This window comes from Eretmochelys imbricata, chromosome 1, assembly GCF_965152235.1.
Source record: "Eretmochelys imbricata isolate rEreImb1 chromosome 1, rEreImb1.hap1, whole genome shotgun sequence".
NCBI classification, from domain to species: domain Eukaryota; kingdom Metazoa; phylum Chordata; order Testudines; family Cheloniidae; genus Eretmochelys; species Eretmochelys imbricata.
In genome coordinates this window covers 278,460,214-278,477,761 of record NC_135572.1, presented here as the reverse complement: position 1 = coordinate 278,477,761, position 17,548 = coordinate 278,460,214, and the positions used below count along the sequence as shown (strand labels likewise).

The window sequence follows — 17,548 nt, the reverse complement described above, 5'->3', positions numbered from 1 at the left end:
ATTAAACGTATACAAAGCAATTCCTATCCTATTGGGCAAAATGTCACCATTGAAAGGTTTGGCCATGTATCCATAACAAATAAATATATGACCGTAATTAACCATTGTATTTCTTTGCTGGGAAATTGATGTAGTATTTTAACAATTAACCTAAGATCACATCTGAGCCTCACTCTCAGAGGGAGTACCAAATGAGGCACAGCGGGGCCCAGGTTTCAGAGGGGGTCAAGACTGAGTGCACATCCACCAGTTGGAGCATGCTGCTCTGCACAAGTGCAGAACCAGACAGTCTCATTAAGCAGCAGCAGTAGTTCTGGCAGGCCATTTTGTAGCAAATCAAACAGAAAGGAGGTGAGAGAAAAAAATGAAAGTTACTTGCCTGTAACCAAGGTTCTTCAAGATGGACCGTACATATTCACATTCTTGGGATGAACGCCAACTGGTGCTTTTGAACAGTACAGTCTTCGACTAGCAGTGTCTATCTGAATGTTCACACATCCCCTCCATGTTCTCCCCTCAGAAGGCAGGGCTATAAAGGGGGGCGTGGCAGCAGTCACTGGCTCAGTTTCTTCCACTGCTAATGCAGAGCCCGAATAGTTAGGACTTTGCAGGAGAGGGGAACGGGGGCAGGGAGTATGAATATATAAAGTCCATCTTAAAGAACCTTGCTTATGGGCAACTAACCTTCATTTCTTCTTTGATTGTCCTCTGCACACTCCCACTCTTGGGACAGTCAGCAGTATATAAGGATTTCAGATCAGGGATCAGCAACCTTTGGCATGCAGCCCATCAGGGAAATTCGCTGGCAGGCCAGGACTGTTTGTTTACCTGCAGCATGCAGGTTCGGATGATCGCAGCTTCCGCTGGTCACGGTTCACCATTCCAGGCCAATGCAGGAAGCGACGCAGGCCGAGGGATGTGCTGGCCGCCACTTCCTGCAGGCCCCATTGGCCTGGAATGGCCAGTGGGAGCTGTGATCGGCCGAACCTGCCGACGCTGCAGGTAAACAAACCGTCCCGGCCCGCCAGCAGATTTCCCTGATGGGCCGCATGCCAAAGGCTGCCGATCCCTGAGTTAGAGAATGTGGGTCTGCTCCTGCCCTCAGACAAAACAAACAGCATTTGGTGTTGAACTTTGTGGTAAACAGATCTATATTTGGAGTAACCCACAGACCAAAAAAGACTCACCTTTGTAACTGTTGTTCTTCGAGATGTGTTCCTCATATCCATTCCAATTAGATATGCATGCCGCATGCAAGTTCGTCGGAGAATTTTCACCCTAGCAACACCTGGTTGGTCGGCTGTGGAGCCCCCTGGCATGGCGCCTTCATGGTGCTAGATATATACCCCAGCCAACCCAGAGCCCCCTCAGTTCCTTCTTGCCAGCTACTCCGACAGAGGGGATCGAGGAGGGTTTGGAATGGATATGAGCAACACATCTCGAAGAACAACAGTTACAAAGGTGAGTAACCGTCTTTTCTTCTTCGAGTGCTTGCTCATATTGATTCCAATTAGGTGACTCCCAAGCCTTACCTAGGCGGTGGGGTCGGAGTGAGATATCGCAGAGTGCAGCACCGCTGAACCAAATGCCGCATCGTCTCTGGATTGCTGAACTATTGCATAGTGAGAGGCAAAAGTATGCACTGAAGACCAAGTGGCAGCTCTACAGATCTCCTTTATTGGAACTTGCACCAGGAAAGCTGCCGACGAGGCTTGAGCCCTTGTGAAATGGGCAGTGAGGGACTTGGCCAGGATGCTGGCCAGGTTGCAGCAAGCACGGATACAGGACGTGATCCAAGCAGAGATGTGCTGTGAAGAGACCAGGAGGCCTTTCATCTGGTCGGCCACGGTGACAAAGAGCTGGATAGTTTTCCTGAACGGCTTCGTATGCTCAATATAGAAGGCAAGGGCCCTGCGAACATCAAGAGAGTGCAGCCATTGCTCTCGCCAAGTAGCATGTGGCTTCGGATAGAAGACCAGGAGGAAAATGTCCTGGTTGACGTGAAAAGTTGATACCACCTTGGGAAGGAAAGCCGGGTGAGGGCATAGCTACACCTTGTCCTTATGGAAGACCGTGTACGGTGCTTCCGAAGTGAGGGCTCTGATCTTGGATACGCGCCTCGCCGAAGTGATAGCCACGAGGAAGGGCTGTCTTCCAAGAGAGGTACAGAAGTGAGCAGGTGGCCATTGGCTCAAACGGGGCCCCTGTAAGTCTGAAGAGGACCTGGTTAAGGTCCGACGCAGGGACCGGTTGCCGCACTTGCGGAGAGAGACGGTCCAGCCCCTTAAAAAACCTACCGACCATAGGGTTGGAAAAGACAGAGCGTCCATTTTCTCCTGGATGGAAGGCCGAGATGGCTGCCAGGTGCACTCCAACAGATGATATTGCCAGACCTTGCAGTTTTAGAGATAGGAGATAGTCCAAGATGAGAGGCACGGATGCTTGCAGGGGGGGCATGCCGCGTTGAGCACACCAGCAGGAGAAACGCTTCCATTTGGCCAGGTACGTGGCTCGAGTGGAGGGCTTCCTGCTACCTAGTAGGACCTGCTGCACCGAATTGGAGCAGAGAAGCTCCGAGTGAGTTAGCCATGCAGCGTCCACGCCGTGAGGTGGAGGGATTGCAGGTCGGGGTGACAGAGGCGGACGTGGTCTTGTGAGATCAGGTCCGGCCAAAGCTGGAGTGGAATCAGGGCATCTACCGATATCTCCAATAGCGTGATGTACCAGTGCTGCCTAGGCCATGCCAGGGCGAACAGGATCAGATGTGTTCTGTCCCTGCGCACCTTGAGTAGGATTTTGTGAACCAGCAGGAATGGAGAGAAGGCATAGAACAACTGGCCCTTCCACGGGAGTAGGAAGGCATCTGTGAGAGAACCCGGGGAGATCTCTGGAGAAAGCAAAATATCTGGCATTTCCTATTGCTGCGCGAGGCAATCAGGTAGACCTGGGGAAACCCCCACCTCAGGAAGATGGAGTGGATGACATCAGGACGGATCGACCACTCGTGGGACTGGAAGGACCTTCTGAGGTGGTCCGCCACTGTGTTCTGGACCCCTGGGAAAAAGAACGCCACCAGGTGGATGGAGTGGGCTATACAAAACTCCCACAGGCGAATGGCTTCCCCAAAAAGGTGGGACGAGTGAGATCCCCCTTGCTCGTTGATGTAGAACATGGCCGTGGTGTTGTCTGTGAGGACCGCCATGCAACAGCCATGTAGATGCTCCCGGAATACTTGACACGCCAGGCGCACCACCATCAGCTCCTGTACATTGATGTGTAGAGAGAGTTCAGCTGTGGTCCACAGACTCTGCATCCGGAAGTCCCCGAGATGGGCGCCCCATCCTAGGGATGATGTGTCTGTGACTAGAGACAATGAGAGTTGAGGAGTATGGAATGGGACTCCTTCGCATACTGCCCTGGGGTCTAACCACCAGCGGAGAGAGGCTAAGGCTGTTTCCAGGACGGTGATCACCATGTTTAGGCTGTCTTGACTTGGGCGATAGACTGTTGTCAGCCAGGCCTGAAGTGGGTGGAGCTGCAGTCTGGCATGCCTGCTCACATTCGTGCAGGAGGCCATGTGCCCCAGAAGGCTTAAGCACATCCTTGCCATTGAGGTAGGAAAACTTTGGAGGCTCCGGATGAGACTCGCCAAAGACTGGAAGTGGGCGTCCAGTAGAAGAGCTTGGGCGAGTCTGGAATCTAAGACTGCCCCAATTAACTCTATTCTCTGGGTTGGATCCAGAGTTGACTTTTCCATGTTGAGGAGGAGGCCTAGTCGACGAACATAGCCATGGTCGCTTGGACATGGGACTGTACCTATTCCCTGGTGCAACCTTAGATAAGCCAATCACTGAGATAGGGGAATACTTGGATTTGCTACCGATGGAGGGAGGCTGCCACGACAGCCATACATTTGGTAAATACCTGGGGGGCCGTAGAAAGACCAAATGGAAGGACCATGAACTGATAGTGTTTGCAGTTGACCACAAAGTGAAGGAAACTTCTGGGTGCCAGATGAATCACTACGTGGAAATCACTACTGCGTTCTTCATGTCGAGGGTGGCGTACCAGTCTCCAGGGAAGGTATGATGGTCCTCAAGGGCACCATGCGGAACTTCAACTTTACCATGAATTTGTTGAGTCTGCGTAGGTCCAGGATAGGCCAAAGCCTGCCCTTTGCTCTGGGGATTAGGAAGTAACGGGAGTAAAAACCCCTGCCCCTTAACTCCCTTGGAACCTCCTCAATCGCTCCCACTGTTAGGAGCATCTGCACTTCCTACGTAAGGAGTTGCTCATGAGAAGGGTCCCTGAAGAGGGATGGGGAGGAAGGGTGGGGAGAAAGAAATTGGAGAGAATATCCCTTTTCCACCATGCGAAGAACCCAACAGTTTGTAGTTATGAGGGACCATGCACAGTGGAAACAGGATAAACGATTCTTGAATGGTGGGGAAGGATCCTGACTGATGTCCAGTATGCTGTCCTCGGCCGAACCTTCAAAAGTTTTGTTTGGGGCCCACCAGAGGTCTAGCTGGGCCTTGGTTCTGCCCTGGCTGGTGGTTGGTGGACTTCTTCCTGCCACCTCCCACACGTCTCCTGTAAAAGTCCTGCCTCGGCCAAGGAGGGGGATAGGAACATGACCAGTGCCGTGGTTCCAACTAAGGAGCTGACGGCCTGATCAGGGATGGTTTGCCCTGGGATGGTACCACATGAACAGGAGCCGGTGCCGCCGTTTGCAGTGATGTCGACTGTCATCACTGTCCCTTGCCACCGCAAAGGTATCTGGCATTGATGGAAGTCAGGACTCGACCACGCTATGAGTCGGGGAAACTCAACGGCTCTTCCCTCGGTGCCGGAGTCAGCGGTGCTGACTTCAGCACTTGAGCCTTTGTCGCTCCGCTACCGGATGCGACTCCGAGGGTGGTCCCAGGGGCGCTGGCAACTGCTGAGGTGGAGCAGCTATCTCTGGTCTGCGGTGCCACTTGTGGCCAGGCGAATGAGAACAGTGCTGGACCAACTGCACCAGTTGCAGTGCTGAGGAACTTTGGTGCCGCAGGACTCTGCCAGAGTCCAACCACAGTGCAATACCTACTGCTGCCACCGGGGCACTGCGCACTGAGGCGCTCGGCGCGCCGCTGGGGGATCCAGGCTAAGAGCCACCTCCACCAGGAGCTGTCTTAATCTAAAGTCCTGCTCCTTCTTGGTCTGGGGCCGAAATCCCTTGCAAATTGTGCACTTGTCCGCCTGGTGGGATTCCCCCAGACACTTCAGGCAGGAGTCGTGGGGGGTCGCCCATTGGCATGGGCTTAGCACAAGATGAACAAAGTTTAAAGCCCGGAGCCTTGGGCATGAGCCCAAGCAGCAGGCGGGGAGGAGGGGAGGAGACCCCTTCTAACCCACTACTATAACTAACTATAACTATACTAAAACTACTATAACAATTAACAAACTACGAAGACAGTATCACTAGGGAGAGTGGAGAGCAGCAAAGCTGAGCTCCACAGTTCCAACAACCGTCACGGGCGATAAGAAGGAACTGAGGGGGCGCTGGGTCGGCTGGGGTATAAATCTAGTGACATGAAGGTGCCACTCCAGGGGGCTCCACAGCCAACCCACCGGGTGTTGCTAGGATTAGGAAATAGTGGGAGTAGAAACACGACTCCTGAAATTCACCAGAACCCCTTTATCAGTCTCTCCCCGAGTAAAGAGTTGATTTCTGATTGTAACACCAACTTGTAAGAGGGGTCCTGAATAGGGAGGGAGAGGCTGGTTTGGAGGAAGAGTCTCGAACTGGGTGGTATATCCACCCTTTATGGTGTCCAGAACCCAGTTGTTCATAGTGAACTTCTGCCACTCACTGTAAACAGTGGCATAAACAGTCTCCAAAGAATAGGGGGATGGAATCCAGAGTTGGTTTGCTGCTCTCTAACCCCATGTCAAACTGAAGGGCTATCTGTCAGAAGTAGTGGAGGATGAATTCTTTTGTCTCAGCTTAAACTTAAATGGATGCCTTCTATACTGGTGTTAAGATGATGATGACTGCTGTTGTTGTTGTTGCGACTGGTAGTATTGTCTACCATTGTTGGAATATGAAGAATAATGAGCATAATATTGTCTTTGATATCTGAAGGCAGGTGTAGGAATTCTTCCCTTAAAAAGCTGTAAGAGACCCAGAGACCTAGCACCTGTCTAGTCTCTTTCATTTTCTCTAACAACTCATCCATTTTTGAGCCAAACAAATCATCCCTCTCAAAAGGAAGATCTTCAATCTTCAATCTCATTTCTTAGGGCAGAGAAGAGGTGTGTAGCCATGCATGTCTGTGGATAGTTACTGCTGCAGCTGATATCGTCCTGATCTTGACAATATATCCAAAGCGTCAAAAGACACTCTCAGTGCATGTATAGCAACATTTAGACCCTCTTTAATAAGAGCATTAGACAGTCTGCAGTGTTCCTCAGGAAGATTCTTTGTAAAAAAAAAAAGAGATCTTGTCCCAGAGATGAAACTATTATCTGGCCAGGACAGCTAGGTAGCTAGCTATTCTCATATTTAGAGAAGCTGAAAAAAAATACCTTTCTTCCAAGCAATCTAATTATTTCCTTTTTCTGCCAGTGGAGTAGAATGTAAATGTCCCATTCTTGAATGTTGCATTGTTGCAGCTACCACAAGAGAGTTAAAGGGGAAATGAACATGGAAAAAAGAAAACTCTTCATATGGGATCTCCTACAACCAATCAGCTTTCTTAGCAATCAGTTGATATGAAGGTAGAGTATTCCATGCTGATTTTGCTGGCTGGCACAGACCTTCCCAAAGAGGCAGAGATACTTTCTCAGCAGATGTATTCCCCAGTATTAAAAACAAGAGGAGGAGTTTCCTGCAGTAAACAGACAGTAATTTTAACTTAGACTCCATTCTGCTTACTGAATCCTGGAGTTCTATAGCATCCTCAGATGGTGAGGGAACTGAGGCTACTCCAATGTTTTCCTCAGGGGAGAATTTGCCTGTGGGTTCTAAATCTTGATGCACAATACCATCTTGTGAAAACACATCAACTTCTTCCTCATCACAGAGGATATCCTGAATTTTTGTAGGGGACCTATCTCTTGGTCTCTGTTCCACTGGTGTAGGATCTGAATGCCTTGGATCCAAAACATTAGTATGTGCTGAAGTTTGCTTGCCTCAATGTGGAATCGAGGTCATCACAACTGAATGAGGTTGAAATAGAAGCCCTGGAATTGGCTAGTATGGCCAATGCATCCAGGAAGATACTTACTACTCATGCCAATTTGTCCAGTTCTGTACCATCTCATAGTAATGAGGAAACATCAACGTTCAATAATCTTTGTCACAAAAACAGCCTTGAGGTCAAGCCTGCAGGTAAATTGATGTATCCATCTCCTTTTCTAAATGTGGATCCAAACCCAGATCTGACAAGGAACAAGATATGATAGAGGTAGGGATCCATAGTACCGACAAGGGTGAGATAGTCTTTCTAGGTGAATCTATAGGTATTTGGGGAGGAAGTAGTAGCATAGCAGAAGATCCATATGGTGAGGAATCCACTCTGTCTTTTGTGAGAGGGAAAGCATTGTGTTGGATCCTTATCCAAATCTCTCTCTTCTGCTGAAGAAGCGTGACACTGATCTGATAAATGCAGATCCACAGGTACCTAAGTGGAAACCATCACTGAACGTATCAGTGCCAATACAAGAGAGCGATCTATTGATTTATTAGGTCCTGACCCAACAAAGCGATCTTGGTCTCTGGTCTGTCTCACATCTGCATGTTTGCAATCTGAAGGATTTGACGAGTTCCCTGAATAGAAGACAATGTAAGACCCAGAAAGGTGCTTGGTCTTGCTGCTTCTTCAGAACTGAAGGTCCTGGTTCCAAAGAGACCTCAGGCATGGAACGCATATTGTCTAAGGTCATTTCTGTTACCATGTTCCTTTTTTGGAAGCAGGTCTAAGGTTTTTGTTGCTGACTGGGTAGTCTTCCTCAATTTTGTATGCTGAAGAAGGCTCACATTCATCTGTGGTAGTGCTTGGAAGGAACTGAAGCAGTAACTGCTTCCGTGCCCCCTTTTATAGCCCCATTCTCAGAATATGCTCAAACACTGATGGGAGGTGCATGGAGGGGGCACATGAATGCTCAGAATAGGCATTGCTAATATAAGTTTGTACCATTCAATGGCACCAGTCGGCGCATATCCCAAGAGTGGCAATATGTAGAGGACATTCAAAGAAGAACCTGGTTTACTGTGGTCCCTTCCTAGCCACAATTTAATGCCCAGGTACAAAATTTAATTGGTTAAAGCCTATTTTCAAAATGTTTTCATTTCTGTGTTTGTAATATTGTTGCAGAAAACTGGCTATGATGAATTTAGCACAGCACAGGGACTGCTGCTGGAGATTTAAGCAGCTATTTAAAAAAAGTCTCTAGCCCTTTTCCTTGCAGACCTAGAGCTCAAAATATAATTTGTTTGTTAAGGAAGCTTGATGGTCAGAAAAAGAGTTTCCCCACAGAGACCCTCATAAAGGGTTTTCTTTATCTCACAAGTGGGTTCTTCCCTCATGCAGACCTCAGGATGTCCTCCAATCCTGCAACCACATTGCTCTCATTCAGTCCCCCTCCCCTTATCCTGCAGGCCTCCTGCAATCAGGAGAAAAAGAGCTGCGCTTATGCAGAGTTTAGGAGATCTGTAGTAGAGGTAGAAGGAGGGATCTTAAGAGGTCAGAAGCCTAGAATGGGAAACTAAGAGGCCTGTAGGAGAGGGGAACATCTAGTGAGTCTGAGGAAGCACGTCTGTCCTCTTTATGAGCTTTAAGAGGCATGCTCAGAGGGGGCATATGCTGAGTCTTAGAAGGATCACCGGTGGCCACATTTGAAAGCCCAAAAGCCTCTTTTGTATTGTAGGGGGATGACAAGTCTGTTGTAGATCACTGGGAAGTTGATGAGCCTATTCTGACTCTGAGACAGAGGATCCTCAGTGAAGAGATCCCCAAGAAACCAACTCAGACTATGGAAGTCCCCTCTGCAAAGCCTTCTAAGACTCATGGAGGCTACTGACCATCCCTCCTAATGCTTGCACATGTGCAGGATGGATTTGGAGAGGCTCCAAAAGAGCTTAATTAAGGACTTGCAGGGGATGGACACAAGCCTCTTAAGGTCAACATGGTTTGGGGCCTTGGTGAGCATCTTGAGTCTTATGAGGAGGCAACTCATGATGAGCCTGTCAAAGTTTGCAGGAGGTGGGCACTCCATCACAAAGCCCACAGGGTGTGAAGGCTCTTGTTTGGTTAGCTGGTTGACTGGTTCAACAGCCTACTAAGATTTGCTGGGGGTAAGGAGGGGAGGCCTTCACTCTCTGGAAACCCCTACCTGGAGCACTGAAAGCAGTACAATACATACAAAAATGTACGTAGAACACTAGGAAAACTGAAACACTATTTTTCAAATTTTAATTTATCACTTTCCTAATAAGCAACCGAAAGCACACTCCCACATCACCGACTTACCTCTCCAGCAATGCTCTCCTCTCATCCTGATTATTTTGTACTGTTGCCTCTAATACAGCAATCTCCCCACGCAAATCATCCGTCTGTTTCTCTAGCTCACTGACCCTTCTTTGACTGCTCTGCCACTCTTTCTTCATTGTAGCTAGGTTTTCATTCAGAGCTGTGATCTGCATGGTGAGCTTGGCTTCCACCTCCTCATGTTTTCTGTTTTCTTCTTCTTTCTCTTTTATCTCTGTGCGCTGAGAAAAAAGGAAACATTGAACAATGAGCTATCAAATAGCTCTGAGTTTGTAACCAGGTTGGTGTGTTATTAACTCTAACATCAAAATTAAAATGATGGTAACATTTATCTCTGGTACATCTGCAAAACCATTTTTGATATTTTACAGCTAGCAGGCAGTTATTCAGGCATGTCTTTCCAAAGGGTCACTTTTTCTAATGCAACAATGTTCCTTATAAGTGAAAGAAAACTAGATTCTACCCTTCTGGTATTGTTCAACTGAGGCAGAGAAATTAAAAACTGTGTATTTACAATTTTAATTCATAAACAGCTATTATACTAAACAAATGTCTGCTTATGGTCCCACTATGGATTTATTTCTATTTGTCAAAATAGCGCTTAGCCTATTGTACCTGAGTTTTCCTACAGTATAATCTGTCTCACACTGAAGGTTTTTGGAAATATTTACAAATCATTGATTAAAAATGTAAATGCCATGAGATTAAAATTAAGTCTGCCTCCCACCCTCTTTGAAGGGAATCAGAGACATGTGCTAAATACACACAAGCTCTATACATGCTCACCAGTTTAGTTTCAATTGCAACACATTCCTTCTTCAGTTCTTCCTCTTTTTTTTTCAACTGATCTTTGATAATTTGCTGATTCTTCTTCTCCTGTTCAAGAGCTAAATTCATGTTATCTACTTTGCCCTGCAGCTCTAGTTTCTGTTGAATCAATAGCTGCTTCGCATCCTTTAGATTTGTCACCTCCTGTTAAAATATAAGTTTAAACTATCACATAGGGTCTAAAAATAAAATGGTAAAACTTATCTGTGACCTAACTTGAGACTGACGATAACTATTTCCTGGGATAGGAGAGCAAATGCCTTTACCGCACAAAATACAGTATCAACTGACCGTGACACTATATTAAAAAAAAAAAGTAAGTTCGTTACCTAGGTTACAAATTTCATCTTAGATTACTACAAACAGAAAAAAAAATTCTACTTCTCCACTAAAATAGTGGAAATTATGTTTGTTTACTTTCTACCTTTCTGTCAAGTAGTAGGTTTGTCAGTTTCACTTTTAAGTCGGATTCTAATAAATTTCACTGTCAGGTTTTCTGCACTAGGTAAGTGTCACAAGGTGAGAGTTACAAACCCCTTGGTGGCAAGAAGGGAATTTTGATTTATTTATTTATTCCATTGGAAACAATTATTGCATAGGAGTGTTTCCACAGGTCTTAAGTTTGTAAATATTTACCTACATATTGTACTGGAAATAGATGGAATAACTTCAAAAATAGATGGAATAACTTAATTTGACAGGAATGATTCTTCCTTAAATCCACAGCCCAATATGAATGTATTATTCTGATGAATAAGGGGTGCTAATTTTTCATAGGACACATTCCACTGAAAGTCAAGACAAAACATCCCCCGGATAGTCTTTTTTCTCCTTTCAAACCCATGGGTGGATGATATGGCCATACTTGATTTCATAAGTGGAGATATTTTTGGTTTCAGTCTGACTGCAACCATGGAGAACAAGAGGTGAATATTAAGCTGACATCCCAGGTTGTGTATGTTTTAAAATTCTCTGCAGCTCTATAAATTCCTTCTCTCTTTAGCACAGAGGTTTCAGGAAGTGTGTGACAATTATAGTTAGTATTCCTAAAATCAAAATGCATTGGGCATTGAATTCTCTGGAAGTAACCATCATTTTTAGACAGTGGATGACAAAAGAACATCTGAAAGCCATTATCTATTTTTTTGTATTTCCACAGAACATAAATATTCAGGCTATTTTAAAATTAATTTATTATTAGATTGTAAGCTCTTTGTGAGATGGACTGTGACTTCATTTATACTCACAAAACCACCTACAACATTGGAGAGGCCAGCAGAAGCAAATAAATTACTATTAATAAATATAATATGTAATAAAATGTAGAAAATGTAGCCAGGCTGTCTTTTAAAAGTGTCAGATTTCAGAAGAGACAGAAAGGGATTTAGAGATGTAAAATGTTACGAGCACTTATAATACAAACAAAGACTAAAAAAAAAAAATTCAACACTCCATCCTCCAATTTTTAATTTTCTCTCTCTTTTTTTTTTTTTTGAAAGTGAGGTATCCTTAAAAAGATTTAATTTTGCCTCAAGAGTGATTTTTAAACTAGTTTCAACAAAACTGGTTTAACTAATATTGGTTTGGTATTTTAATGTTGCAGTAAATTACATGCACTTAAGAGTGAGAGGTAGGTACATTTTCAATGAACGTACACATTTTTTTAATTAGGAGTGTCGCTTTAAAAATCAGAGTTCAGATTGGATACAACCATTCAAAAACAGCTTAAAATCCCCCCTCCCCAACAACTTCACACTTTACATGGCTTTCCATATCAGTGAGAACATGTACCTTCATAAAACTAAGATGTTGGTTTTGCTTTGGGTTTTTGGTTTGTTTTTTGTTTTGTTGTGGGGCTGGAAGAGGCTGTTTACTTTCCTCACTTCTCAGAATTTGGGTGCACAGCGTGAGAACTTTTCCCCTTGTCCACTTTTTATTAAAACATTGGGAGACAGCCTAGATATTTAATTGCTTAGAGTCATCTATATAAAAGGAGACAGCATGGTCTAGAGGTTAGAGTACAGAATTTGAAGTCAGGAGACTTGGATCACAACCAACTGACAGTCTTGCTGTGTGACCATGAAAAAATGACTTAGGACTATTCCACAAAGGGACATAGGGGTCGCAACTCCTAACTTTTAGGCATCTTGCCACCTCAGTGGAATCTACAAACCCTAGTTAAGGTGCCTAGGCTCTCCATAGAATACATGGGGAGAGATGGGCACCTAAGAATGGGATCCACAGAAGCAAGCACCCTAGCAGGGAACTGCCTAAAGTAGTCAATGGGAGATGCTGAGGAGAAAGGTGAGTCCTAGCCCTGCCCTGCTCAGCGAGTGAGGCACCTGACTGGGCTGGAAAAAGTCACCTATCTCTGCTTGCAGCCCACAGCCAGGGACCCTCTCCTGGAGTCAGGTGCATAAGCTGTTTCATACAGAAGTGATGGCAACACACGTCTAGCTCCTCACAAAACAGCCAAGGAGCAGAGAGGATGGGAAGGCCTCCCTTATCATCTTTAGCCCTGTGGTTAGTGTACGCAGTCAGAGTGTGGTAGACACCAGTTCAATTCCCCCCTCTGCCTGATATGGAGAGGGAAATTGAACTTGGGCCTCCTGCATTGCAACCTACCCACGAGGCTACAGAGTCATTCTCACTCTCTGGCCCAAAGCATATTTAATTATTTATACTCAGTAGAACAGCTTCAACAAGAGACACTGAGCCACATCAAAATAACCCATAGCCCAGTGCTCTGAGAACATCAACTGGATTGGGCCCCACAAGATAGGCGGGGACATCTATCTTCACCTGGGGTTTGAGGATTCCGCTGGGGCTTAGCCATGAGAATAGGTGCCTGGAAGTCTAGGCTGAGGTGTTATGTGCATACCCAGTGGCAGAAACTTAGGCACCTGAGGGACTTTTACAGCAAAAATTTAGGCACTTCCAGAGTTAGGTAGGAGCTGACCCGAGGTTTTGCAGATCTCAATGGTGCCTAAAATTTGGGCTTGGGTGCCTGATGTGGGAGTTAGGCTCCTAAGTACTTTTGTAGGTATGGGCCTTAATCCCTCTGAGCTTGAGTTCCTTCATGTGTAAAATGGAGATAGTAATACCCATCGTTGCAAAGCAATTTGAGATTCTCTGATTGAATGCGTTACTTTTGTGCATATTCTTATTTGTGTAGTTCCAATTTGTGTCTCAACATACCTTCTCAAATTCTTGCTTGCAGGTCCTAAGCTCTTCACTATATTTAGTACTGTCTTTTTCCAGTTTACTCTTTATTTCCTGGAGCTCTGTTGTTTTAGATTTTTCATTAGCCAAGTCTTTTTCTTTCAAAACCTTGAAAATAAATCAAAGGAAAAATAGGACCTTATCCAGACTTACAGTTATCAAAAACCTCTTGATTACAAAGATTGCTGATGGAAGAATGATTGTATCAGCTATCCATCCACAATTATTTTGTCTGATCTTAGAGAAAACCCTAGATTAAACCATTTAGTTTAATCTTTAAAATCAATAATCTGTTTTTTCTTTTCACATTCATTTTGTTCAGTATATGGCCCCTCGGGGATAATAAACTTATGCTGAAATTGTTTTAATTTATTCTGTCATTTCAACTATTTGTTTAAAATCTTTTATGTATCAGTGGTCCAATAAACTGCTGTAAGTGCAGGTACAAATTGCATTACCACAATACTTTGAGACGTCCTGGCATGTTTCTAAATATGTTTCCATTAGAAAATAGGAAAGAGGAGAAAGGTAATGGGAAAAGTAAGTTACCTTGTCTTTCTGGATTTCCTGTAACATCTTGTTCTGTTCTTTCAGCTGCTGTTCTTTCTTTGACACATCCTGCTCCAGAGTAGACTTTATTGTCTTAAGTTCTTGGATCAACTGATTAAGGTTACCAATTTGATTTCTGCTTGAAACTAATTCCTCCTGAGCCAGAGCAAGTTTCTCCTCTGTGGACTAATTAAAAAAAAACAGTTCTGAAAATCATCTGTCAAAGCCATTGCAAGATCAGAGCTCCACATTAGTCACAATAATTTAAACACTTATTATGCATCTACATGGAAAGTTCAGCTTCTGGTGCATAGTACTTCATTTTAAAATTTTAGAATTTCAGTAGAACACAGTTAGTAGAACACACACTATTTTCCTGTATTCTCTTGTTGGGACAATGCCTGTAACATTGTGACAGCAACAGTAAAACACATAAATAATAATAAGGTAACTGGAACTGAATGAGGTGACTATTAAATTGTAATTAACAGCTGTTGAGTAATGACGAGAGAAGCAAACTGAACTCTATCTTAGGGGAGGGCAAATCAGGAGCAGAAGTAATAATTTCAACACTTGATCATGGACAAAAGAGGTTGCAATTCATTTCCAAAAGGTACTTTGAGGAAAGTGTTTGAGCTCAGCAAGAGCACAGGAAGAGACAAATTATGTGAAGAGATAATTTTCACACAAATTACATAAAATTGGTTCAAGTCCCAGTTAAGAAGACATCTCTATTAACCACATCTTACTTAAGTGGCACCTGCTGAGTGTAAATTAGAACACATAGTAGACTGCACTTTAACTTCCAAACTCCATATAATACGAGTAATTATTGCAAATTTATTGAATGACATTATTCAAAAATATTTACACACTATACAGTACAGCACAGGCTGACTGCTACATTTCCTTTCACCAATTTTTAGAGCTTTTTGGTCTGTGTGTGTGCACAATTAAAATTTCAATCGTTGCTACCGTTAATGGTAAATTTAAAGGAAAAATGTCTGGTGCAGACAAAGCTTACTTAAGGCTCACTACTCATTGATGCTAGCACCTGAAAATGTTTTTTGATCAACACAGCTGATAACCACTTAATTTCTGCCAAATAAGTTTCTTGTAGTGTCTTAAATTAAGTGTTAAAAATAAAACTAAAGATTTTATCCGCCTCATACAGTATCTGTTTGTGAAATTCCTCATCTCATCTTGCTCAAAGTGGCTATTGTTACAGTGTTCCAAACTCTTGTGATGTTTTCAGAAGTCTCACAATATTTGATGTTCTTCTTAAAGCCCCAGCTTGCTGGAATCATGAGATTGCATGAGTATCTCAGTTTTAAAAAAATCTAGCTCTCATGGTGGTGAAGAAAAGCTTGAAAAGTGGGAAGCAAGGGAACCCTAGCAGCCCAGAAACCAGATCGCAAATAAAAAGCCTCAATTTTTTTAGATTTCATGATGTGTAAGCACAGTTCATAAATTCTGAGCCCTTGACGTTGGTGATACTACTTTTGTAACAGGAGCATTTCAACAGAAGTGTCTGAAAGCAGGGGTGGCTACATCAATGGAAGGAACAAGTGGCGACTCAAGACACTAGAACTAAAGAATATCAGAAAAATTACCTGTTTTTCAGTGAATATATATATATATATATATAAATAACTGAACAAGGCTTAAGGTCAGATTTATTGTTACCTCTTGGAATCACAAAGCTTCAGTAAGAGGACTACGTTGGGATTTAAGCACAGAAGGATAGTACGTTTTAAAAAGGCTCATTATCTTTACTAAACTTAAAACAATAAGCATATCCCAAACCATATTCAAAGACAGGTAAAAAGGAAAAGCATGCAAGTCATTAAAACCTGTTTCAGTATCTGGTAACAAATAAAACAGAACAGAGCCCAACAGTAGAGCTATGTAATTATCTCCCAAGGTATTTTAAGTGGACATAAAACCCTCTTCAAAACATGCAGTGAAATCCTGGCCCCACTGATGTCAATGGGAATTTTGTCCATTGGTTCTTGCAAAGGCCTTTATGATGTGGGAGACTGCCAGAACTCAACGACATATTAATACTGGGTGAAAAACTGCCCAACTGAAATCAATGGGAGTTTTGCCCATTACAATTTCACCCATTATTTTAAACAGGCCAGTTTTAACATGCACATAATAGTGTCCTCTCCTAATTAGTATCCTCTTCAACAGTAGTAAATATTCTTTAAATGAGCAGATAATCACTCCAATGTATAACACACAGTTTGTGTGACTGTCTTTCTGTATGAGTAGCAGTACCCTCAGTTACTGGATGGAATGTCAGACCAGCTTAAGTATTAATATCCACACTGACATCTTAGACCCTATCTAGCTTATAGCTATAATACTGCTACACAAGTATGAATACTTAGAATCATAGAATCATAGAATATCAGGGTTGGAAGGGACCCCTGAAGGTCATCTAGTCCAACCCCCTGCTCGAAGCAGGACCTATTCCCAGTTAAATCATCCCAGCCAGGGCTTTGTCAAGCCTGACCTTAAAAACCTCTAAGGAAGGAGATTCTACCACCTCCCTAGGTAACGCATTCCAGTGTTTCACCACCCTCTTAGTGAAAAAGGTTTTCCTAATATCCAATCTAAACCTCCCCCACTGCAACTTGAGACCATTACTCCTCGTTCTGTCATCTGCTACCATTGAGAACAGTCTAGAGCCAGCCTCTTTGGAACCCCCTTTCAGGTAGTTGAAAGCAGCTATCAAATCCCCCCTCATTCTTCTCTTCTGCAGGCTAAACAATCCCAGCTCCCTCAGCCTCTCCTCATAAGTCATGTGTTCTAGACCCCTAATCATTTTTGTTGCCCTTCGCTGGACTGTCTCCAATTTATCCACATCCTTCTTGTGGTGTGGGGCCCAAAACTGGACACAGTACTCCAGATGAGGCCTCACCAATGTCGAATAGAGGGGAACGATCACGTCCCTCAATCTGCTCGCTATGCCCCTACTTATACATCCCAAAATGCCATTGGCCTTCTTGGCAACAAGGGCACACTGCTGACTCATATCCAGCTTCTCGTCTACTGTCACCCCTAGGTCCTTTTCCACAGAACTGCTGCCTAGCCATTCGGTCCCTAGTCTGTAGCTGTGCATTGGATTCTTCCATCCTAAGTGCAGGACCCTGCACTTATCCTTATTGAATCTTATCAGATTTCTTTTGGCCCAATCCTCCAATTTGTCTAGGTCCTTCTGTATCCTATCCCTGCCCTCCAGCGTATCTACCACTCCTCCCAGTTTAGTATCATCCGCAAATTTGCTGAGAGTGCAATCTACACCATCCTCCAGATCATTTATGAAGATATTGAACAAAACCGGCCCCAGGACCGACCCCTGGGGCACTCCACTTGATACCGGCTGCCAACTAGACATGGAGCCATTG

At 44.2% G+C, this 17,548-nt stretch overlaps 1 protein-coding gene across 2 annotated transcripts in view; it reads right to left on the bottom strand.

Moving 5' to 3' along the window:
- EEA1 (early endosome antigen 1) overlaps positions 1-17,548 on the bottom strand; it is a 136,799-nt gene that overhangs the window by 8,232 nt on the left and 111,019 nt on the right. For both annotated transcript variants that reach the window (XM_077832394.1, XM_077832401.1), the window contains 4 exons: positions 14,133-14,318; positions 13,560-13,691; positions 10,320-10,505; positions 9,516-9,754 (listed from right to left, as the gene is read on the bottom strand). In XM_077832394.1, the coding sequence (XP_077688520.1) occupies positions 9,516-9,754; positions 10,320-10,505; positions 13,560-13,691; positions 14,133-14,318 (743 nt within the window). The remainder of the gene's footprint in view (positions 1-9,515; positions 9,755-10,319; positions 10,506-13,559; positions 13,692-14,132; positions 14,319-17,548) is intronic.